General features: G+C 43.0%; 4 protein-coding genes across 4 annotated transcripts; 3 read left to right on the top strand and 1 right to left on the bottom strand.

The window, feature by feature from the left end:
• Positions 1 to 7,330: 7,330 nt before the first annotated feature.
• Positions 7,331 to 8,368, top strand: LOC125373243 (putative per-hexamer repeat protein 5). The gene has a single exon (XM_048384245.1). The coding sequence runs from the start codon at positions 7,331 to 7,333 to the stop codon at positions 8,366 to 8,368; it is 1,038 nt and encodes a 345-aa protein (XP_048240202.1).
• Positions 8,369 to 8,391: 23 nt separating this feature from the next.
• On the bottom strand, positions 8,392 to 11,265 carry LOC124112385. The gene is made up of 5 exons (XM_048384244.1): positions 11,176 to 11,265; positions 9,392 to 10,152; positions 9,069 to 9,124; positions 8,670 to 8,757; positions 8,392 to 8,492 (listed from the first exon to the last, which is right to left on the bottom strand). Exons 2-5 carry the CDS (start codon positions 10,128 to 10,130, stop codon positions 8,392 to 8,394), a joined length of 984 nt encoding a protein of 327 aa, XP_048240201.1. The 5' UTR covers positions 10,131 to 10,152; positions 11,176 to 11,265.
• A 5,007-nt stretch (positions 11,266 to 16,272) lies between these two features.
• Positions 16,273 to 17,430, top strand: LOC124112395 (putative per-hexamer repeat protein 5). Its single transcript, XM_046472492.2, has one exon. It carries the CDS (start codon positions 16,273 to 16,275, stop codon positions 17,428 to 17,430), a length of 1,158 nt encoding a protein of 385 aa, XP_046328448.2.
• Positions 17,431 to 21,337: 3,907 nt separating this feature from the next.
• LOC124112417 (putative per-hexamer repeat protein 5) lies at positions 21,338 to 26,394 on the top strand. The gene is made up of 2 exons (XM_048384243.1): positions 21,338 to 21,402; positions 24,999 to 26,394. Exons 1-2 carry the CDS (start codon positions 21,338 to 21,340, stop codon positions 26,392 to 26,394), a joined length of 1,461 nt encoding a protein of 486 aa, XP_048240200.1.
• The last annotated feature ends 2 nt before the right edge of the window (positions 26,395 to 26,396 follow it).

Here is a 26,396-nt window from a genome sequence, read left to right as displayed (position 1 = left end):
CATAGGGTGTAGCTACACGATAAGGCACGACCATTTGATATTCACAGGATGTAGCTACACCATAAAGCACGGCCATTTAATATATACAGGATGTAGCTACACTATAAGGCACGACCATTTAATATACACAGGGTGTAGCTACATGATAAGGCACGTCATTTAATATACACAGGGTGTAGCTACATGATAAGGCACGCCATTTAATATACACAGAATGTAGCTACATGATAAGGCACGACGATTTAATATACACAGGATGTAGCTACATGATAAGGCACGACTATGTAATATACACAGGATGTAGCTACACAATAAGGCACGACCATTGAATATACACAGGATGCTGCTACACGATACGGCACACCCATTTGATATACACAGGATGTAGCTACATGATAAGGCACGACCATTTGATATACAAAGGATGTAGTTACATCATAAAGCACGTGCATTTAATATACACAGGATGTAGCTACATGATAAGGCACGACCATTTGATAAACACAGGATGTAGCTACATCATAAAGCACGACCATTTCATATACACAGGATGTAGCTACATCAAAAAGCACGTCCATTTGAAATACACAGGATGTAGCTACATGATGAGGCACGCCAATTTCATATACACAGGATGTAGCTATATGATAAGGCACGACTATTTAATATACACAGGATGTAGCTACACAATAAGGCACGACCATTGAATATACACAGGATGCTGCTACACGATACGGCACACCCATTTAATATACACAGGATGTAGCTACATGATAAGGCACGACCATTAAAATATACACAGGGTGTAGCTACACGATAAGGCACGACCATTTGATATTCACAGGATGTAGCTACACCATAAAGCACGGCCATTTAATATACACAGGATGTAGCTACACTAGGCACGACCATTTAATATACACAAGGTGTAGCTACATGATAAGGCACGCCCATTTAATATACACAGAATGTAGCTACATGATAAGGCACGCCATTTAATATACACAGAATGTAGCTACATGATAAGGCACGACGATTTAATATACACAGGATGAAGCTACATGATAAGGCACGACTATTTAACATACACAGGATGTAGCTTCACAATAAGGCACGACCATTGAATATACACAGGATGCTGCTACACGATACGGCACACCCATTTAATATACACAGGATGTAGCTACATGATAAGGCACGACCATTAAAATATACACATGATGTAGCTACACGATAAGGCACGACCATTTGATATTCACAGGATGTAGCTACACCATAAAGCACGGCCATTTAATATACACAGGATGTAGCTACACTATAAGGCACGACCATTTAATATACACAGGATGTAGCTACATGATAAAGCACGTCCATTTCATATACACAGGATGTAGTTTCATGATAAGGCACGACCATTTAATAAAAACAGGATGTAGTTACACGATAAGGCACACCCATTTAATATACACAGGATGTAGCTACACGATAAGGCACGACCATTTAATATACACAGAGTTAGCTACATGATAAAGCACGTCGATTTCATATACACACTCAGGATGTAGCTACATCATAAGGCACACCCATTTAATATACACAGGATGTAGCTACATGATAAAGCACACCCATTTAATAAACACAGAATGCAGCTACGCGATAAGGCACACCAATTTAATATACACAGGATGTAGCTACATGATAAGGCACACCCATTTAATATACACAGGATGTAGCTACATGATAAGGCACGACCATTTAATATACACAGAGTGAGCTACATGATACGGCACGACCATTTCATATACACAGAATACAGCTTCATGATAAAGCACGACCATTTCATATACACAGGATGTAGCTACATGATAAGGCACACCCATTTCATATACACAGGATACAGCTACATGATAAAGCACACCCATTTAATATACACAGGATGTAGCTACATAAAAAGGCACAACCATTTAATATACACGGGGTACAGCTACATGATAAAGCACGTCCATTTAGTATACACAGGATGTAGCTACATGATAAGGCACGCCCATTTCATATACACAGGATGCTGCTACATGATAAGACTAGCAAATTCATATACACAGGATGTAGCTACATGATAAGGCACGACCATTTCATATACACAGGATGTAGCTACATGATAAGGCACGCCCATTTAATATGAACAGGATGTAGCTACATGATAAGGCACGCCCATTTAATATACACAGGATGTAGCTACATGATAAGGCACGACCATTTAATATACACCGGATGCTGCTACATGATAAGGCTCACCCGTTTAATATACACAGGATAAAGCTACATGATAAAGCACGACCATTTAATCTACACGAAATACAGCTACATGATAAAGCACATCCATTTCATATACACAGGATGTAGCTACATGATAAGGCACGCCAATTTCATATACACAGTGTGTAGCTACATCATAAAGCACGTCCATTTAATATACACAGAATGCTGCAACACGATAAGGGACGACCATTTAATATATACAGTGTGTAGCTTCATCATAAAGCACGGCCATTTAATATACACAGGGTGTAGCTACATGATAAGGCACGACCATTTAATATATACAGAGTGTAGCTACACGATAAGGCACGCCCATTTAATATACACAGGATGTACCTACATGATAAGGCACGCCCATTTCATATACACAGGATGTAGCTACATGATAAGGCGCGACCATTTCAAACACACAGGATGTAGCTACACGATAAGGCACGCCCATTTCATATACACAGGATGTAGCGACACGATAAGGCACGATCATTTCAAACACACAGGATGTAGCTACATGATTAAGGCACGCCCATTTAATATACACAGCATGTAGCTACATGATAAGGCACGACCATTTGATATACACAGGATGTAGTTACATCATAAAGCACGTGCATTTAATATACACAGGATGTAGCTACATGATAAGGCACGACCATTTGATAAACACAGGATGTAGCTACATCATAAAGCACGACCATTTCATATACACAGGATGTAGCTACATCAAAAAGCACGTCCATTTAAAATACACAGGATGTAGCTACATGATGAGGCACGCCAATTTAATATACACAGGATGTAGCTATATGATAAGGCACGACTATTTAATATACACAGGATGTAGCTACACAATAAGGCACGACCATTGAATATACACAGGATGCTGCTACACGATACGGCACACCCATTTGATATACACAGGATGTAGCTACATGATAAGGCACGACCATTAAAATATACACAGGGTGTAGCTACACGATAAGGCACGACCATTTGATATTCACAGGATGTAGCTACACCATAAAGCACGGCCATTTAATATACACAGGATGTAGCTACACTAGGCACGACCATTTAATATACACAAGGTGTAGCTACATGATAAGGCACGCCATTTAATATACACAGAATGTAGCTACATGATAAGGCACGCCATTTGATATACACAGAATGTAGCTACATGATAAGGCACGACGATTTAATATACACAGGATGAAGCTACATGATAAGGCACGACTATTTAACATACACAGGATGTAGCTACACAATAAGGCGCGACCATTGAATATACACAGGATGCTGCTACACGATACGGCACACCCATTTAATATACACAGGATGTAGCTACATGATAAGGCACGACCATTAAAATATACACATGATGTAGCTACACGATAAGGCACGACCATTTGATATTCACAGGATGTAGCTACACCATAAAGCACGGCCATTTAATATACACAGGATGTAGCTACACTATAAGGCACGACCATTTAATATACACAGGATGTAGCTACACGATAAGGCACGACCATTTAATATACACAGAGTTAGCTACATGATAAAGCACGTCGATTTCATATACACACTCAGGATGTAGCTACATCATAAGGCACACCCATTTAATATACACAGGATGTAGCTACATGATAAAGCACACCCATTTAATAAACACAGAATGCAGCTACGCGATAAGGCACACCAATTTAATATACACAGGATGTAGCTACATGATAAGGCACACCCATTTAATATACACAGGATGTAGCTACATGATAAGGCACGACCATTTAATATACACAGATTGAGCTACATGATACGGCACGACCATTTCATATACACAGAATACAGCTTCATGATAAAGCACGACCATTTCATATACACAGGATGTAGCTACATGATAAGGCACACCCATTTCATATACACAGGATACAGCTACATGATAAAGCACACCCATTTAATATACACAGGATGTAGCTACATAAAAAGGCACAACCATTTAATATACACGGGGTACAGCTACATGATAAAGCACGTCCATTTAGTATACACAGGATGTAGCTACATGATAAGGCACGCCCATTTCATATACACAGGATGCTGCTACATGATAAGACTAGCAAATTCATATACACAGGATGTAGCTACATGATAAGGCACGACCATTTCATATACACAGGATGTAGCTACATGATAAGGCACGCCCATTTAATATGAACAGGATGTAGCTACATGATAAGGCACGCCCATTTAATATACACAGGATGTAGCTACATGATAAGGCACGACCATTTAATATACACCGGATGCTGCTACATGATAAGGCTCACCCATTTAATATACACAGGATAAAGCTACATGATAAAGCACGACCATTTAATCTACACGAAATACAGCTACATGATAAAGCACATCCATTTCATATACACAGGATGTAGCTACATGATAAGGCACGCCCATTTCATATACACAGTGTGTAGCTACATCATAAAGCACGTCCATTTAATATACACAGAATGCTGCAACACGATAAGGGACGACCATTTAATATATACAGTGTGTAGCTTCATCATAAAGCACGGCCATTTAATATACACAGGGTGTAGCTACATGATAAGGCACGACCATTTAATATATACAGAGTGTAGCTACACGATAAGGCACGCCCATTTAATATACACAGGATGTACCTACATGATAAGGCACGCCCATTTCATATACACAGGATGTAGCTACATGATAAGGCGCGACCATTTCAAACACACAGGATGTAGCTACACGATAAGGCACGCCCATTTCATATACACAGGATGTAGCGACACGATAAGGCACGATCATTTCAAACACACAGGATGTAGCTACATGATTAAGGCACGCCCATTTAATATACACAGCATGTAGCTACATGATAAGGCACGACCATTTGATATACACAGGATGTAGTTACATCATAAAGCACGTGCATTTAATCTACACAGGATGTAGCTACATGATAAGGCACGACCATTTGATAAACACAGGATGTAGCTACATCATAAAGCACGACCATTTCATATACACAGGATGTAGCTACATCAAAAAGCACGTCCATTTAAAATACACAGGATGTAGCTACATGATGAGGCACGCCAATTTCATATACACAGGATGTAGCTATATGATAAGGCACGACTATTTAATATACACAGGATGTAGCTACACAATAAGGCACGACCATTGAATATACACAGGATGCTGCTACACGATACGGCACACCCATTTGATATACACAGGATGTAGCTACATGATAAGGCACGACCATTAAAATATACACAGGGTGTAGCTACACGATAAGGCACGACCATTTGATATTCACAGGATGTAGCTACACCATAAAGCACGGCCATTTAATATACACAGGATGTAGCTACACTAGGCACGACCATTTAATATACACAAGGTGTAGCTACATGATAAGGCACGCCATTTAATATACACAGAATGTAGCTACATGATAAGGCACGCCATTTAATATACACAGAATGTAGCTACATGATAAGGCACGACGATTTAATATACACAGGATGAAGCTACATGATAAGGCACGACTATTTAACATACACAGGATGTAGCTACACAATAAGGCGCGACCATTGAATATACACAGGATGCTGCTACACGATACGGCACACCCATTTAATATACACAGGATGTAGCTACATGATAAGGCACGACCATTAAAATATACACATGATGTAGCTACACGATAAGGCACGACCATTTGATATTCACAGGATGTAGCTACACCATAAAGCACGGCCATTTAATATACACAGGATGTAGCTACACTATAAGGCACGACCATTTAATATACACAGGATGTAGCTACATGATAAAGCACGTCCATTTCATATACACAGGATGTAGTTTCATGATAAGGCACGACCATTTAATAAAAACAGGATGTAGTTACACGATAAGGCACACCCATTTAATATACACAGGATGTAGCTACACGATAAGGCACCACCATTTAATATACACAGAGTAAGCTACATGATAAAGCACGTCGATTTCATATACACACTCAGGATGTAGCTACATCATAAGGCACACCCATTTAATATACACAGGATGTAGCTACATGATAAAGCACACCCATTTAATAAACACAGAATGCAGCTACGCGATAAGGCACACCAATTTAATATACACAGGATGTAGCTACATGATAAGGCACACCCATTTAATATACACAGGATGTAGCTACATGATAAGGCACGACCATTTAATATACACAGAGTGAGCTACATGATACGGCACGACCATTTCATCTACACAGGGTGTAGCTACATCATAAAGCACGACCATTAAGTATACACAGGATTTAGCTACATGATAAGGCACGCCCATTTCATATACACAGAATACAGCTACATGATAAAGCACGACCATTTCATATACACAGGATGTAGCTACATGATAAGGCACACCTATTTCATATACACAGAGTGTAGGTACATGATAAGGCACGCCCTTTTAATATACACAGGATGCAGCTACATGATAAGGCACGCCCATTTAATATACACAGGATGTAGCGACATGATAAGGCACGCCCATTTCATATACACAGGATATAGCTACATGATAAAACACGTCCCTTTAATATACACAGAGTGTAGCTACATGATACGGCACGCCTTTTTAATATACACAGGATGTAGCTACATGTTAAAGCACGTCTGTTTAATACACACAGGATGTAGCTACATGTCAAAGCACGTCCATTTTATATACACGCGATGTAGCTACACGATAAGGCACGCCTATTCAGAAAAGAAAGAACGTAGCTACATGATACGGCACGCCCATTTGGAATACACAGGATGTAGCGACACGATAAGGCACGCCCACAATAGCGATAATAGCGTAAACACAATAAGGCAGGCCCATAATAGTTTCACAAAATATAGCGATGATAAGGCATGTCAAAGATATTTACACTGGATGATAGCTACATGATAAGGCAGGCATGGACACTTGCACTGTGTCTGGGCCTGACATAGTCAACTGCACTGTATCTGAACCTGACAGAGACACCTGCACTGTGTCTGGGCCTGACATAGACACCTGCACTGTGTCTGGGCCTGACATAGACACCTGCACTGTGTCTGGGCCTGATATAGACACCTACACTCTGTCTGGGCCTGACAGAGACACCTGCACTGTGTCTGGGCCTGACATAGACACCTGCACTGTGTCTGGGCCTGATATAGACACCTGCACTGTGTCTGGGCCTGATATAGACACCTACACTCTGTCTGGGCCTGGCAGAGACACCGGCACTGTGTCTGGGCCTGACAGAGACACCTGCACTGTGTCTGGGACTGACAGAGACACCGGCACTGTGGCTAGGCCTGATAGAGACACCGGCACTGTGTCTCGGTCTGACAGAGACACCGGCACAGTGTCTGGGCCTGACAGAGACACCGGCACTGTGTCTGGGACTGATAGAGACACCGGCACTGTGTCTGGGCCTGACAGAGACACCGGCACAGTGTCTGGGACTGACAGAGACACCGGCACTGTGTCTCGGTCTGACAGAGACACCGGCACTGTGTCTCGGCCTGACAGAGACACCCGCACTGTGTCTGGGACTGACAGAGACACCGGCACTGTGTCTTGGACTGACAAAGACACCGGCACTCTGTCTGGGCCTGACAAAGACACCGGCACTGTGCCTGGGCCTGACAAAGACACCGGCACTGTGGCTAGGCCTGACAGAGACACCGGCACTGTGTCTGGGACTGACAGAGACAAGGGCACTGTGTCTGGGACTGACAGAGACACCGGCACTGTGTCTCGGTCTGACAGAGACACCGGCACTGTGTCTGGGCCTGATAGAGACACCGGCACTGTGTCTCGGCCTGACAGAGACACCGGCACTGTGTCTGGGACTGACAGAGACACCGGCACTGTGGCTAGGCCTGACAGAGACACCGGCACTGTGTCTGGGCCTGATAGAGACACCGGCACTGTGGCTGGGCCTGATAGAGACACCTGCACTTAGTCTGGGCCGAACACTGACTGTGTCTAGGCCTGTGATGGTCCTCCACAAATGAAGAACCGGGACATGAACCTCTGCACTCTCTTCTGCAGCTTCTCTTTGTGTGGTGCCTTGTCCTCGTCTCCACCTACAGACAGAAAACGCAACTTCAGGACAACAGAACGTTTCATTGACACGTAATGTTAATATTCAACTATTTGCTGTTACTGTTCAACAAAGGTATCCTTGGTTTCGTTCGTTCGAATTCGCCTCAATGGGGCGTTCTAAACTTGTCGAACAGCTCAACAAATACCCCTGTACTCACCGCTGATGCCGCTTCCGGATGCTGAGCTGGATTTCTTGAGGATCTGGACCCGAGTCTCCCTCCCCCTTGTCAGGCGCCACCAAGTGCTCTGGTAAGAAAAGTAGGTTGATATTTCAGCGGATATCATCATGACGAAAACAACAAGGAAAATATCACTTAGTTGGGGCCGACCATTGGCTCTTCTGGGAGTATTCTAAAAACGTTTCCCCAGAGTCTTTGGAAAAGGCCTAAAAATAATTAAGTTTCCAGTTTTACCCCTCAAAAATGAAATTCTTCACTGGAGCGTTCACTATAATTGACCCCTAGAGTTGTTCCGTTTGTCGTTAAGAAAGATGTCTTGTATGTCTTGAAGCAATGAGAGTCGCTGAGTGACAAGAGCACGGAAATCACGGGACTCACCTGAAACCGGTTCTTCAGTCTGGTCAGGAGAGAGTCCACACCCAAGTTGCTTGCAACTTTTGAGACAGAAACAAGAATCTTATATATATATATATATATATCTGTCACTTCGTTATTAACAAATTTGCTTCAATGGAAGAAAAAAATGATAGCAAAGCTACTTAGAGAAAATACTTTTATGTGAATATACCTGTCATAATTCATATATATGTTTCAGCTCATCATGTAATGTTGGTACAATGTGTGATGCCTATTTCTGATATTAAACAACACTCACTCACTCACTCTCTGATGATGTTCCAACTACTGATGGAATCACTTACCGTCATCATCCCAGACGATAACAGAGGACACCCAGTCCGACATGGGCTGTTGCCTGTCAGAGACCCAGGCCTGGTCCAGCATCAGCTTACGTATGTGTAGTGCGTCCTGGTGGAAACTGTTCGACTCCCTGGAGTCGGTAAACCACGATTCATCGCTCCTGTTTGCCAGGGATACCTCGGACACTGTTTCAGCGACTGGGAAATGAACGTCCACAGATGGCTCCCTCGGGGAAAGTCTGGGCTGAAGGTGGTCCTTCGCGAAGGGGTCGAATACTTTCTCAGAGTCAGAGGAGACGCTGCTTAGAATTTCAGACGACAAGACAGATTCCCTGGACCCTGTAAGAGACCTTGGGTGTGGCAATGGAGATGACGTTGGTGAAGTGTAGCATCTGTCATCAGGTTTGTCAGATCCACTGTCAGATTCACGAGGACTGCTGTGAGAGCTCCTAGAGGGTGAAGCAGATGCTCCAACAGATTCACGAAGACCTTTGCGTGATGGAGATGATGACTCGTCTGACGCCGATGTCTCAATGATATATTTGTAGTCTCCAGGTTTGATGGAGTTATCTACCCGTGCTGGCATTTTGGCGGAAGCTTCAGGTCTCCGAGGACTAGTCTTGGATGACGATGGAGAGGAACTTAAGTCAGACGCCGATGTTGACATGATGTAACGGTAGTCCTCGGAATTAATTACTGCATCTTCGCCCTTCTGTCTTTCAGCAAGTTCGACAGAGGACATTGTGGGATCCCTGGATGTCACACTGTTTTCAAAAATAGTATTTGAAAATAAAAAAAACATCAGTTTTCGGCTCGGTTTGATCAAGCAATTAAATCTGTATTACGTAAGATATATTTTAATAAATTTTAGTTAGGCCATAGATTTTTAAAAAGTCATCTGCATAACAAAGTTTACGTCAGTGAGTAAAAAGTGTAGTCTTGGCCCAAGAAAATCAGAACCGAAAAAAGTTAATTACATGTTGCAAAATCGGAAAAAAATTACACAAAATCAAGTACCATGTGTATGCATACGTTCAATGCATATCAAGTGCGAAAACTATACGTCAGCATATTAATATGTTAAAGAGTGTATAAGTCTTCGTATTTTCTGATTTACAGGTAACTATAATTACGAATGTACCTGCTTTGCTAGAAAAATAGGTACAGTGTCATAAAAAATAAGTTTCATTAATAAACACTATCTTATCGCTGGCATTCTACCATCTTTGAAGTTTATTACTGCCACCATTGAAAGAAACCTTACAAATAGATATCCGGACCCGCGCATGTGTAAGTCTGTGTTGGGGTATTGGAGTATAGTATATGATCTTGGGTTCGAATCCCGGCTCGACCCGATTATGTTTCTAGGTTTTTCGGCACCATGCCCGTGCTCGTGTGTTTCACCAAAGTGGTAAACGTCTGAGACCTGCATCACTTCGGACATTCCCACAGTAAGCTAACACGCAGTGAAATTACTGGAATCCTTTTAAAAGTGGGGTTAAAACCAACTATCGCGCTTATATAGCGTTTTAAAAGATCTGGTTAAAGCAAATTAACCATTTAATCAGTTGGAACACGAGGACAAAATGTTAAAGATAGAACAGATTAATCGGTTCTCAGCTGATGTGGCCTCAGAAATGGATAAAACCGTTGATCCTAATACACATCAAACATTTTCTTACCGCAACCTCACATCAGACACGGTCGTGTTTTAGGGAAACAATATGGAGCTATTAAATACAACCGCAGGAAGCCTAGAAAAGAAAGTAGTATACTCTGGTACTTACCTGGAAGGTGTCCGATCTCTGCGGGGTGTAATATACTGATTAAACTTCTTAAAAAAGGAGAGCTGCCTTTGTGCCAGCGGTCTCGCAGAACAATACTACGAAGTGATGAACTTTGACCTGTGACGTCATGATACTATGACGTCATTGTAACATGAAAATCGACAATAAGGTGTTTTCAATATTGAAACTAATTTAGTTGATGGCTGTCGGGTGTTCATAATCAACGTTCCTTTGATTGATAATATCAATGACCCCTGGTCATCTTCACATATGACTGATACATTGCCGTTGTAACTCTCTCACTCACAAGTATTAACCATTAATTTCCATTCAATTCAATCGCTCAAGTAAACAGACCCGAACAACGCGAGAAGGGCTCTTAGTATGTCGTTGTTGTTTGTTGTTTAACGACACACTTTATATGTATGGCGGTCTGTAAATAATCGAGTCTGGACCAAACAATCCAGAGATTGATCCACGCAATTTAGACACAATGACATGCATCAACCAAGTCAGCGAGTCTGACCACCCGATCCCGTTAGTCGCATCTTACGACAAGCATAATCGCCTTATGCAGCAAACACGGGTTACTGAAGACCTAATCTACCCTGGATCTTCACGGGTCCCCTGAGTATGGTACAGATGGAAGCCACCCAGGCCCACGTAGCTAGAACTTTTGGGGTTGCTCCCGTGTTGCTGTAACTAACCTGATGCAACGTTACAGATGGACCGGGCAGACACCAGACAGGCAACACGCAGACCCAGAGTAACTACGCCCAATGAAGACCGGTGTTTGCGAACTTTGCATCTCTGGAATCGATTCTTGACAGTGACGTCATCAGCGACGAATGCCTTTGGGCGTATGGTAAGTCAACATACAGTGACCAGGCGACTCGGATCTCAAGGATATAGGGCTTACAGTCCTTATAGAGGACAGTTATTGACAGAGCAACATCGTCGTCAGAGGGTGGAGTGTGGTGGAGGGGATGCAATGTGGGGAGGAATTTGCTGGCAGGAAAGAACACCACTGGTCATCGTTAAGAGCTCAGCGTTACGTGGATGACATTCTGCGTCCGATTGTCCAAACATTCCTAAAACAGCTACCACGCGGTGTTCTTTATCAGCACGACAACGCCAGCCCGAATCGTACAGAAACACCTTGTAGCCAGCAACGTCAACATGTAGCCGTGGCCTGCACCCTCCCCCAGACAGGTACCCCACAGGCCTATAGCTGGATTAAGCTGGAATATTGCTGAGTGCGGCGTCAAACAACAAACAAATAAACACGTGTAATTCCCTCATCGGATGTGTACAATCACCTGCTTCATAGTCACGTGTTGTACCGAGGTGCTCTACTTACCACTTCATCTGGGCCCACTTGCACAAAGCGATCTTAGTGCTACGACTATTGTAAGCCTATGTTAAAGTATGGGAGTCATGATCATCTTAGTTCTAAGATCGTTTTGTGCAAGTTGTCCCTGGTACTGCAGACAACGAATCTTGCAGTGTAATTATATCACAGAATTAAGACAATAACACCGTCTGCCCATCAGCACTTTTATTGCATATTGAATTTTGTGTTGACAATCGGGAACTTAAGAAAGATTGTGGCCGAATACCCTTACAGTTAGACCAAGTTTCCTTTTTTCTCTAACAACTATTATAGAAGTATAACTACTTCACAGTATAATCATCCACGGTGCACAACGCTCTCAGCCCTAAGGTAGACAACTCTCTCACAACCGAGGTGAACATGTCTCTCACAACAAATTATAAATATAGGGTTCACAACTCTCTTACAACTAATTATGTTGGGATTACATCTCTCCCACAACTAAGGTGGACAAATCACTCTAAGCTATTCATATAGGGTGTACAACCGATTACAAATAAGTCTAGGTGACCCTATGCTTACTATACGTTCAGGGTATATTTCAATATATTCTATATTGTTGGTCTTTTTATTCATAAATAAGATGGTTTTTTTATTAATAATTTCAGATATGTTAGTTATATTTTTATAAGCATTTCAACTCAATTTGATTTTTTTATCCGCGCATTAGTTTCCCCCCCCTTATTTCAGTATATTTATGTTTTGAAGCTTTTGTATTCCTCTTTTTATCTATATTTTCATATTTTTCAGTTTTATATTTATAAGCATTTAAACTCAATTGATTTTTTTTTAACCCATGAATTAATTTTTTTCCTCTTTTGATTATTAAGTTTTTTTATAACTCTTTTTAACAGACCCTTCATTACCATTTAAAACCACATGACAGGTACCTTTGGAAAATAAATTAATGTATGTGTAATACATTCAGAATAAAGCAGGTAATATGATACTAGTATTTACGGGATCAGGCACACAACCTCAAGGTAAATAGATTACCCTATTCACGATACACAGGCTACATGAAGACGGACGTCCACTAAATATACATGAGATGTAGGTACATGAGGAGACACGCCCAAATAACATGCATCGGATGTAGCTACAAGATAACATTTGATAAACACCAGCTACAGCTATATGAAAAGGCACGACCATTAATATACACAGGGTGTAGCTACATGATAAGGCACGACCATTAAAAAAACATTTGATGTAGCTACATGATAAGGCACGCTCATTTAATATACACAGGATGTAGCTACATGATAAGGCACGACCATTAATATAGACAGAGTGTAGCTACACGATAAGGCACGACCATTTAATATACACAGGATGTAGCTACATGATAAGGCACGACCATTAATATAGACAGAGTGTAGCAACACGATAAGGCACGACCATTTAATATACACAGGATGTAGCTACATGATAAGGCACGACCGTTAATATAGACAGAGTGTAGCTACATAATAAGGCACGACCACTTAATTTACACAGTGTGTAGCTACATGATAAAACACGACCATTAAATAACCATTTGATGTAGCTAAATTATAAAGCACGACCACTTAATATACACAGTGTGAAGTTACATGATAAAACACGACCATTTAATATACACAGGATGTAGCTACGTGATGACGCAAGGCCATTTTATATACACAGGATGTAGCAACATGATAAGGCATGCCCATTTCATATACACAGGATGTAGCTACATGATAAGGCACGACCATTTAATATACACAGGATGTAGCTACATGAAAAGGCACGACCGTTAATATAGACAGAGTGTAGCTACATAATAAGGCACGACCACTTAATTTACACAGTGTGTAGCTACATGATAAAACACGACCATTAAATAACCATTTGATGTAGCTAAATTATAAAGCACGACCACTTAATATACACAGTATGTAGTTACATGATAAAACACGACCATTTAATATACACAGGATGTAGCTACGTGATAACGCAAGACCATTTAATATACACAGGATGTAGCTACATGATAAGGCATGCCCATTTCATATACACAGGATGTAGCTACATGATAAGGCACGACCATTTAATATACACAGGATGTAGCTACATGATATGGCACGCCCATTTAACATACACAGGATGTAGCTACATGATAAGGCACGCCCATTTAATATACACAGGATGTAGCTACATGATAAGGCACGACCATTTAATATACACAGGATGTCGCTACATGATAAGGCAAACCCATTTAATATACACAGGATGTAGCGACATGATAAGGCACGACCATTTAATGTACACAGGATGTAGCTACATGATAAGGCACGCCTATTTCATATACACAGGATGTACCTACATGATAAGGCACGCCCATTTAACATACACAGGATGTAGCTACACGATGAGGCCCGCCCATGTAATTTACACAGGATGTAGCGACATGATAAGGCCCGCCCATGTAATTTACACAGGATGTAGCGACATGATAAGGCACGCCCATTTAATATACACAGGATGTAGCTACACGATAAGGCACGAACATTTCATATACACAGGATGTAGCTACATGAGAAGGCACGCCAATTTCATATACACAGGGTGTAGCGACATGATAAGGCACGCCCATTTAATATACACAGGATGTAGCTACACGATAAGGCACGAACATTTCATATACACAGGATGTAGCTACATGAGAAGGCAAGACCATTTCATATACACAGGATGTAGCTACATGATAAGGCCCGCCCATGTAATTTACACAGGATGTAGCGACATGATAAGGCACGCCCATTTAATATACACAGGATGTAGCTACACGATAAGGCACGAACATTTCATATACACAGGATGTAGCTACATGAGAAGGCACGCCAATTTCATATACACAGGGTGTAGCGACATGATAAGGCACGCCCATTTAATATACACAGGATGTAGCTACACGATAAGGCACGAACATTTCATATACACAGGATGTAGCTACATGAGAAGGCAAGACCATTTCATATACACAGGATGTAGCTACATGATAAGGCACGCCCATGTAATATACACAGGATGTAGCTACATGATAAGGCACACCCATTTAATATACGCAGGATGCAGCTACATGATAAGGCACACCCATTTAATATACACAGGATGTAGCGACATGATAAGGCACGCCCATTTCATATACACAGAGTGTAGCTACATGATAAGGCACGCCCATTTAATATACACAGGATGCAGCTACATGATAAGGCACGCCCATTTAATATACACAGGATGTAGCGACATGATAAGGCACGCCCATTTCATATACACAGGATATAGCTACATGATAAAACACGTCCCTTTAATATACACAGAGTGTAGCTACATGATACGGCACGCCTTTTTAATATACACAGGATGTAGCTACATGTTAAAGCACGTCTGTTTAATATACACAGGATGTAGCTACATGTCAAAGCACGTCCATTTAATATACACGCGATGTAGCTACACGATAAGGCACGCCTATTCAGAAAAGAAAGAACGTAGCTACATGATACGGCACGCCCATTTGGAATACACAGGATGTAGCGACACGATAAGGCACGCCCACAATAGCGATAATAGCGTAAACACAATAAGGCAGGCCCATAATAGTTTCACAAAATATAGCGATGATAAGGCATGTCCAAGATATTTACACTGGATGATAGCTACATGATAAGGCAGGCATGGACACTTGCACTGTGTCTGGGCCTGACATAGTCAACTGCACTGTATCTGAACCTGACAGAGACACCTGCACTGTGTCTGGGCCTGACATAGACACCGGCACTGTGTCTGGGCCTGACATAGACACCTGCACTGTGTCTGGGCCTGATATAGACACCTACACTCTGTCTGGGCCTGACAGAGACACCTGCACTGTGTCTGGGCCTGACATAGACACCTGCACTGTGTCTGGGCCTGATATAGACACCTACACTCTGTCTGGGACTGACAGAGACACCGGCACTGTGGCTAGGCCTGACAGAGACACCGTCACTGTGTCTGGGCCTGACAGAGACACCGACACTGTGTCTGGGACTGACAGAGACACCGTCACTGTGTCTGGGCCTGACAGAGACACCGGCACTGTGTCTGGGACTGACAGAGACACCGACACTGTGTCTGGGCCTGATAGAGACACCGGCACTGTGTCTGGGACTGACAGAGACACCGGCACTGTGTCTCGGTCTGACAGAGACACCGGCACTGTGTCTGGGACTGACAGAGACACCGGCACTGTGTCTCGGTCTGACAGAGACACCGGCACTGTGGCTAGGACTGACAGAGACACCGGCACTGTGTCTGGGACTGATAGAGACACCGGCACTGTGTCTGGGCCTGACATAGACACCGGCACTGTGTCTCGGTCTGACAGAGACACCGGCACTGTGTCTGGGTTTGACAGAGACACCGGCACTGTGGCTAGGCCTGACAGAGACACCGGCACTGTGTCTGGGCCTGATAGAGACACCGACACTGTGTCTGGGCCTGACATAGACACCGGCACTGTGTCTCGGTCTGACAGAGACACCGGCACTGTGTCTGGGCCTGATAGAGACACCGGCACTGTGTCTCGGCCTGACAGAGACACCGACACTGTGTCTGGGACTGACAGAGACACCGGCACTGTGGCTTGGCCTGACAGAGACACCGGCACAGTGTCTGGGCCTGATAGAGACACCGGCACTGTGTCTGGGACTGAAAGAGACACCTGCACTGTGTTTGGGCCTGACAGAGACACCGGCACTGTGGCTAGGCCTGACAGAGACACCGGCACAGTGTCTGGGACTGACAGAGACACCTGCACTGTGGCTGGGCCTGATAGAGACACCTGCACTTAGTCTGGGCCGAACACTGACTGTGTCTAGGCCTGTGATGGTCCTCCACAAATGAAGAACCGGGACATGAACCTCTGCACTCTCTTCTGCATCTTCTCTTTGTGTGGTGTCTTGTCCTCGTCTCCACCTACAGACAGAAAACGCAACTTCAGGACAACAGAACGTTTCATTGACACGTAATGTTAATATTCAACTATTTGCTGTTACTGTTCAACAAAGGTATCCTTGGTTTCGTTCGTTCGAATTCGCCTCAATGGGGCGTTCTAAACTTGTCGAACAGCTAAACAAATACCCCTGTACTCACCGCTGATGCCGCCTCCGGATGCTGAGCTGGATTTCTTGAGGATCTGGACCCGAGTCTCCCTCCCCCTTGTCAGGCGCCACCAAGTGCTCTGGTAAGAAAAGTAGGTTGATATTTCAGCGGATATCATTATGACGAAAACAACAAGGAAAATATCACTTAGTTGGGGCCGACCATTGGCTCTTCTGGGAGTATTCTAAAAACGTTTCCCCAGAGTCTTTGGAAAAGGCCTAAAAATAATTAAGTTTCCAGTTTTACCCCTCAAAAATGAAATTCTTCACTGGAGCGTTCACTATAATTGACCCCTAGAGTTGTTCCGTTTGTCGTTAAGAAAGATGTCTTGTATGTCTTGAAGCAATGAGAGGTCGCTGAGTGACAAGAACACGGAAATCACGGGCAGACCTGAAACCGGTTCTTCAGTCTGGTCAGGAGAGAGTCCACACCCAAGTTGCTTGCAACTTTTGAGACAGAAACAAGAATCTTATATATATATATATCTTTATTATTTTATTATATATATATATATATATATATCTGTCACTTCGTTATTAACAAATTTGCTTCAATGGAAGAAAAAAATGATAGCAAAGCTACTTAGAGAAAATACTTTTATGTGAATATACCTGTCATAATTCATATATATGTTTCAGCTCATCATGTAATGTTGGTACAATGTGTGATGCCTATTTCTGATATTAAACAACACTCACTCACTCACTCTCTGATGATGTTCCAACTACTGATGGAATCACTTACCGTCATCATCCCAGACGATAACAGAGGACACCCAGTCCGACATGGGCTGTTGCCTGTCAGAGACCCAGGCCTGGTCCAGCATCAGCTTACGTATGTGTAGTGCGTCCTGGTGGAAACTGTTCGACTCCCTGGAGTCGGTAAACCACGATTCATCGCTCCTGTTTGCCAGGGATACCTCGGACACTGTTTCAGCGACTGGGAAATGAACGTCCACAGATGGCTCCCTCGGAGAAAGTCTGGGCTGAAGGTGGTCCTTCGCGAAGGGGTCGAATACTTTCTCAGAGTCAGAGGAGACGCTGCTTAGAATTTCAGACGACAAGACAGATTCCCTGGACCCTGTAAGAGACCTTGGGTGTGGCAATGGAGATGACGTTGGTGAAGTGTAGCATCTGTCATCAGGTTTGTCAGATCCACTGTCAGATTCACGAGGACTGCTGTGAGAGCTCCTAGAGGGTGAAGCAGATGCTCCAACAGATTCACGAAGACCTTTGCGTGATGGAGATGATGACTCGTCTGACGCCGATGTCTCAATGATATATTTGTAGTCTCCAGGTTTGATGGAGTTATCTACCCGTGCTGGCATTTTGGCGGAAGCTTCAGGTCTCCGAGGACTAGTCTTGGATGACGATGGAGAGGAACTTAAGTCAGACGCCGATGTTGACATGATGTAACGGTAGTCCTCGGAATTAATTACTGCATCTTCGCCCTTCTGTCTTTCAGCAAGTTCGACAGAGGACATTGTGGGATCCCTGGATGTCACACTGTTTTCAAAAATAGTATTTGAAAATTAAAAAAACATCAGTTTTCGGCTCGGTTTGATCAAGCAATTAAATCTGTATTACGTAAGATATATTTTAATAAATTTTAGTTAGGCCATAGATTTTTAAAAAGTCATCTGCATAACAAAGTTTACGTCAGTGAGTAAAAAGTGTAGTCTTGGCCCAAGAAAATCAGAACCGAAAAAAGTTAATTACATGTTGCAAAATCGGAAAAAAAGATTACACAAAATCAAGTACCATGTGTATGCATACGTTCAATGCATATCAAGTGCGAAAACTATACGTCAGCATATTAATATGTTAAAGAGTGTATATGTCTTCGTATTTTCTGATTTACAGGTAACTATAATTACGAATGTACCTGCTTTGCTAGAAAAATAGGTACAGTGTCATAAAAAATAAGTTTCATTAATAAACACTATCTTATCGCTGGCATTCTACCATCTTTGAAGTTTATTACTGCCACCATTGAAAGAAACCTTACAAATAGATATCCGGACCCGCGCATGTGTAAGTCTGTGTTGGGGTATTGGAGTATAGTATATGATCTTGGGTTCGAATCCCGGCTCGACCCGATTATGTTTCTAGGTTTTTCGGCACCATGCCCGTGCTCGTGTGTTTCACCAAAGTGGTAAACGTCTGAGACCTGCATCACTTCGGACATTCCCACAGTAAGCTAACACGCAGTGAAATTACTGGAATCCTTTTAAAAGTGGGGTTAAAACCAACTATCGCGCTTATATAGCGTTTTAAAAGATCTGGTTAAAGCAAATTAACCATTTAATCAGTTGGAACACGAGGACAAAATGTTAAAGATAGAACAGATTAATCGGTTCTCAGCTGATGTGGCCTCAGAAATGGATAAAACCGTTGATCCTAATACACATCAAACATTTTCTTACCGCAACCTCACATCAGACACGGTCGTGTTTTAGGGAAACAATATGGAGCTATTAAATACAACCGCAGGAAGCCTAGAAAAGAAAGTAGTATACTCTGGTACTTACCTGGAAGGTGTCCGATCTCTGCGGGGTGTAATATACTGATTAAACTTCTTAAAAAAGGAGAGCTGCCTTTGTGCCAGCGGTCTCGCAGAACAATACTACGAAGTGATGAACTTTGACCTGTGACGTCATGCTACTATGACGTCATTGTAACATGAAAATCGACAATAAGGTGTTTTCAATATTGAAACTAATTTAGTTGATGGCTGTCGGGTGTTCATAATCAACGTTCCTTTGATTGATAATATCAATGACCCCTGGTCATCTTCTGTTGGTGTTTAACAAAATGTTTGAAAAACGTGTTCCATTAGAGTTATCTCCCTTCGTTCGACATCAAAACAAGCAAACTGCAGTTCAGCGCGTGCCACCTTCGTTTCCTCCCGGTATATTAGGAACAAGAGAACGATGTAAGGGGTGTATGGAGCTTGTAAATAAGAAAGTTGGTGTCCTTTGTTTCATTTTCATGAAGTTCAGTCGGACTAAAAGAAATAACATAAACCCCGATCGTTGACACTGATGATTCTGGAAGAAGTTGACCATGAATTGGTCTGTATCATAAATTGTGAACATGTGTCGAAAATAACTGTTTATCTATATGATTTTTAACTTTAATCAATCTGGTTTGTTTTATATCAAATCTGTGATATTTACCTTGTTTCTTTACTGCGCAGTGTTTTAATGAATACATAATTTGTTCTCATCCACATATGACTGATACATTGCCGTTGTAACTCTCTCACTCACAAGTATTAACCATTAATTTCCATTCAATTCATGCGCTCAAGTAAACAGACCCGAACAACGCGAGAAGGGCTCTTAGTATGTCGTTGTTGTTTGTTGTTTAACGACACACTTTATATGTATGGCGGTCTGTAAATAATCGAGTCTGGACCAAACAATCCAGAGATTGATCCACGCAATTTAGACACAATGACATGCATCAACCAAGTCAGCGAGTCTGACCACCCGATCCCGTTAGTCGCATCTTACGACAAGCATAATCGCCTTATGCAGCAAACACGGGTTACTGAAGACCTAATCTACCCTGGATCTTCACGGGTCCCCTGAGTATGGTACAGATGGAAGCCACCCAGGCCCACGTAGCTAGAACTTTTGGGGTTGCTCCCGTGTTGCTGTAACTAACCTGATGCAACGTTACAGATGGACCGGGCAGACACCAGACAGGCAACACGCAGACCCAGAGTAACTACGCCCAATGAAGACCGGTGTTTGCGAACTTTGCATCTCTGGAATCGATTCTTGACAGTGACGTCATCAGCGACGAATGCCTTTGGGCGTATGGTAAGTCAACAGACAGTGACCAGGCGACTCGGATCTCAAGGATATAGGGCTTACAGTCCTTATAGAGGACAGTTATTGACAGAGCAACATCGTCGTCAGAGGGTGGAGTGTGGTGGAGGGGATGCAATGTGGGGAGGAATTTGCTGGCAGGAAAGAACACCACTGGTCATCGTTAAGAGCTCAGCGTTACGTGGATGACATTCTGCGTCCGATTGTCCAAACATTCCTAAAACAGCTACCACGCGGTGTTCTTTATCAGCACGACAACGCCAGCCCGAATCGTACAGAACCACCTTGTAGCCAGCAACGTCAACATGTAGCCGTGGCCTGCACCCTCCCCCAGACAGGTACCCCACAGGCCTATAGCTGGATTAAGCTGGAATATTGCTGAGTGCGGCGTCAAACAACAAACAAATAAACACGTGTAACTCCCTCATCGGATGTATACAATCACCTGCTTCATAGTCACGTGTTGTACCGAGGTGCTCTACTTACCACTTCATCTGGGCCCACTTGCACAAAGCGATCTTAGTGCTACGACTATTGTAAGCCTATGTTAAAGTATGGGAGTCATGATCATCTTAGTTCTAAGATCGTTTTGTGCAAGTTGTCCCTGGTACTGCAGACAACGAATCTTGCAGTGTAATTATATCACAGAATTAAGACAATAACACCGTCTGCCCATCAGCACTTTTATTGCATATTGAATTTTGTGTTGACAATCGGGAACTTAAGAAAGATTGTGGCCGAATACCGTTACAGTTAGACCAAGTTTCCTTTTTTCTCTAACAACTATTATAGAAGTATAACTACTTCACAGTATAATCATCCACGGTGCACAACGCTCTCAGCCCTAAGGTAGACAACTCTCTCACAACCGAGGTGAACATGTCTCTCACAACAAATTATAAATATAGGGTTCACAACTCTCTTACAACTAATTATGTTGGGATTACATCTCTCCCACAACTAAGGTGGACAAATCACTCTAAGCTATTCATATAGGGTGTACAACCGATTACAAATAAGTCTAGGTGACCCTATGCTTACTATACGTTCAGGGTATATTTCAATATATTCTATATTGTTGGTCTTTTTATTCATAAATAAGATGGGTTTTTTATTAATAATTTCAGATATTTTAGTTATATTTTTATAAGCATTTCAACTCAATTTGATTTTTTTATCCGCGCATTAGTTTTCCCCCCTTATTTCAGTATATTTATGTTTTGAAGCTTTTGTATTCCTCTTTTTATCTATATTTTCATATTTTTCAGTTTTATATTTATAAGCATTTAAACTCAATTGATTTTTTTTTAACCCATGAATTAATTTTTTTCCTCTTTTGATTATTAAGTTTTTTTATAACTCTTTTTAACAGACCCTTCATTACCATTTAAAACCACATGACAGGTACATTTGGAAAACAAATTAATGTATGTGTAATACATTCAGAATAAAGCAGGTAATATGATACTAGTATTTACGGGATCAGGCACACAACCTCAAGGTAAATAGATTACCCTATTCACGATACACAGGCTACATGAAGACGGACGTCCACTAAATATACATGAGATGTAGGTACATGAGGAGACACGCCCAAATAACATGCATCGGATGTAGCTACAAGATAACATTTGATAAACACCAGCTACAGCTATATGAAAAGGCACGACCATTAATATACACAGGGTGTAGCTACATGATAAGGCACGACCATTAAAAAAACATTTGATGTAGCTACATGATAAGGCACGCTCATTTAATATACACAGGATGTAGCTACATGATAAGGCACGACCATTAATATAGACAGAGTGTAGCTACACGATAAGGCACGACCATTTAATATACACAGGATGTTGCTACATGATAAGGCACGACCATTAATATAGACAGAGTGTAGCTACATAATAAGGCACGACCACTTAATTTACACAGTGTGTAGCTACATGATAAAACAAGACCATTAAATAACCATTTGATGTAGCTAAATTATAAAGCACGACCACTTAATATACGCAGTGTGAAATTACATGATAAAACACGACCATTTAATATACACAGGATGTAGCTACGTGATGACGCAAGACCATTTTATATACACAGGATGTAGCTACATGATAAGGCATGCCCATTTCATATACACAGGATGTAGCTCCATGATAAGGCACGACCATTTAATATACACAGGATGTAGCTACATGATAAGGCACGACCATTAATATAGACAGAGTGTAGCTACATAATAAGGCACGACCACTTAATTTACACAGTGTGTAGCTACATGATAAAACAAGACCATTAAATAACCATTTGATGTAGCTAAATTATAAAGCACGACCACTTAATATACACAGTATGTAGTTACATGATAAAACACGACCATTTAATATACACAGGATGTAGCTACGTGATAACGCAAGACCATTTAATATACACAGGATGTAGCTACATGATAAGGCACGACCATTTAATATACACAGGATGTAGCTACATGATAAGGCATGCCCATTTCATATACACAGGATGTAGCTACACGATAAGGCACGACCATTTAATATACACAGGATGTAGCTACATGATATGGCACGCCCATTTAACATACACAGGATGTAGCTACATGATATGGCACGCCCATTTAATATACACAGGATGTAGCTACATGATATGGCACGCCCATTTAACATACACAGGATGTAGCTACATGATAAGGCACGACCATTTAATGGACACAGGATGCAGCTACATGATAAGGCAAACCCATTTAATATACACAGGATGTAGCTACACGATAAGGCACGACCATTTAATATACACAGGATGTCGCTACATGGTAAGGCACGCCCATTTAATGTACACAGGATGTAGCGACATGATAAGGCACGACCATTTAATGTACACATGATGTAGCTACATGATAAGGCACGCCTATTTCATATACACAGGATGTACCTACATGATAAGGCACGCCCATGTAATTTACACAGGATGTAGCGACATGATAAGGCACGACCATTTAATGTACACAGGATGTAGCTACATGATAAGGCACGCCTATTTCATATACACAGGATGTACCTACATGATAAGGCACGCCCATGTAATTTACACAGGATGTAGCGACATGATAAGGCACGACCATTTAATATACACAGGATGTAGCTACATGATAAGGCACGCCCATTTAATATACACAGGATGTAGCTACACGATAAGGCACGAACATTTCATATACACAGGATGTGGCTACATGATAAGGCACGCCCATTTAATATACACAGGATATAACCACGATAAGGCACGAACATTTCATATACACAGGATGTAGCTACATGATAAGGCACGCCCATTTAGTATACAGAGGATGTGGCTACATCATAAAGCACGTCAATTTAATATACACAGGATGTAGCTACACGATAGAGACACCGGCACTGTGTCTGGGCCTGACATAGACACCGGCACTGTGTCTCGGTCTGACAGAGACACCGGCACTGTGTCTGGGACTGATAGAGACACCGGCACTGTGTCTCGGCCTGACAGAGACACCTGCACTGTGTCTGGGACTGACAGAGACACCGGCACTGTGTCTCGGCCTGACAGAGACACCGGCACTGTGGCTAGGCCTGATAGAGACACCGGCACTGTGTCTGGGACTGACAGAGACACCGGCACTGTGGCTTGGACTGACAAAGACACCTGCACTCTGTCTGGGCCTGACAAAGACACCGGCACTGTGCCTGGGCCTGACAAAGACACCGGCACTGTGTCTGGGACTGACAGAGACACCGGCACTGTGTCTGGGCCTGACATAGACACCGGCACTGTGTCTCGGTCTGACAGAGACACCGGCACTGTGTCTGGGCCTGACAGAGACACCGGCACTGTGTCTCGGTCTGACAGAGACACCGGCACTGTGTCTGGGCCTGACAGAGACACCGGCACTGTGCCTGGGCCTGACAAAGACACCGGCACTGTGCCTGGGCCTGACAGAGACACCGGCACTGTGGCTAGGCCTGATAGAGACACCGGCACTGTGGCTAGGCCTGATAGAGACACCGGCACTGTGTCTGGGACTGACAGAGACACCGGCACTGTGTCTGGGACTGACAGAGACACCGGCACTGTGTCTGGGCCTGACAAAGACACCGGCACTGTGTCTGGGACTGACAGAGACACCGGCACTGTGTCTGGGCCTGACATAGACACCGGCACTGTGTCTCGGTCTGACAGAGACACCGGCACTGTGTCTGGGCCTGACAGAGACACCGGCACTGTGTCTCGGTCTGACAGAGACACCGGCACTGTGTCTGGGCCTGACAGAGACACCGGCACTGTGCCTGGGCCTGACAAAGACACCGGCACTGTGCCTGGGCCTGACAGAGACACCGGCACTGTGGCTAGGCCTGATAGAGACACCGGCACTGTGTCTCGGCCTGATAGAGACACCGGCACTGTGTCTGGGACTGACAGAGACACCGGCACTGTGTCTGGGACTGACAGAGACACCGGCACTGTGGCTAGGCCTGACAGAGACACCGGCACTGTGTCTGGGCCTGATAGAGACACCGGCACTGTGTCTGGGCCTGACATAGACACCGGCACTGTGTCTCGGTCTGACAGAGACACCGGCACTGTGTCTGGGCCTGACAGAGACACCGGCACTGTGTCTCGGTCTGACAGAGACACCGGCACTGTGTCTGGGCCTGACAGAGACACCGGCACTGTGGCTAGGCCTGACAGAGACACCGGCACTGTGTCTGGGCCTGACAGAGACACCGGCACTGTGTCTCGGCCTGATAGAGACACCTGCACTTAGTC

Source organism: Haliotis rufescens, unplaced genomic scaffold (genome assembly GCF_023055435.1).
Source record: "Haliotis rufescens isolate VD_foot unplaced genomic scaffold, xgHalRufe1.0.p SCAF_5, whole genome shotgun sequence".
In the NCBI taxonomy this organism is placed as follows: domain Eukaryota; kingdom Metazoa; phylum Mollusca; class Gastropoda; order Lepetellida; family Haliotidae; genus Haliotis; species Haliotis rufescens.
This window is presented reverse-complemented; position numbering and strand designations above follow the sequence as displayed.

Excerpts from the sequence above, each read along its gene's own strand:
- LOC125373243 (XM_048384245.1), top strand. The coding sequence starts at position 7,331 with ATGGACACTTGCACTGTGTCTGGGCCTGACATAGTCAACTGCACTGTA.
- LOC124112395 (XM_046472492.2), top strand. The coding sequence starts at position 16,273 with ATGGACACTTGCACTGTGTCTGGGCCTGACATAGTCAACTGCACTGTA.
- LOC124112385 (XM_048384244.1), bottom strand. The coding sequence starts at position 10,130 with ATGTCCTCTGTCGAACTTGCTGAAAGACAGAAGGGCGAAGATGCAGTA. Across the intron at positions 8,758-9,068 it reads GACTGAAGAACCGGTTTCAG|AGCACTTGGTGGCGCCTGAC; the intron begins GTGAGTCCCGTG and ends TTTTCTTACCAG. Across the intron at positions 8,493-8,669 it reads ATCCGGAAGCGGCATCAGCG|GTGGAGACGAGGACAAGGCA; the intron begins GTGAGTACAGGG and ends TTCTGTCTGTAG.
- LOC124112417 (XM_048384243.1), top strand. The coding sequence starts at position 21,338 with ATGGTACAGATGGAAGCCACCCAGGCCCACGTAGCTAGAACTTTTGGG. Across the intron at positions 21,403-24,998 it reads GGGGTTGCTCCCGTGTTGCT|AGACACCGGCACTGTGTCTG; the intron begins GTAACTAACCTG and ends GCTACACGATAG.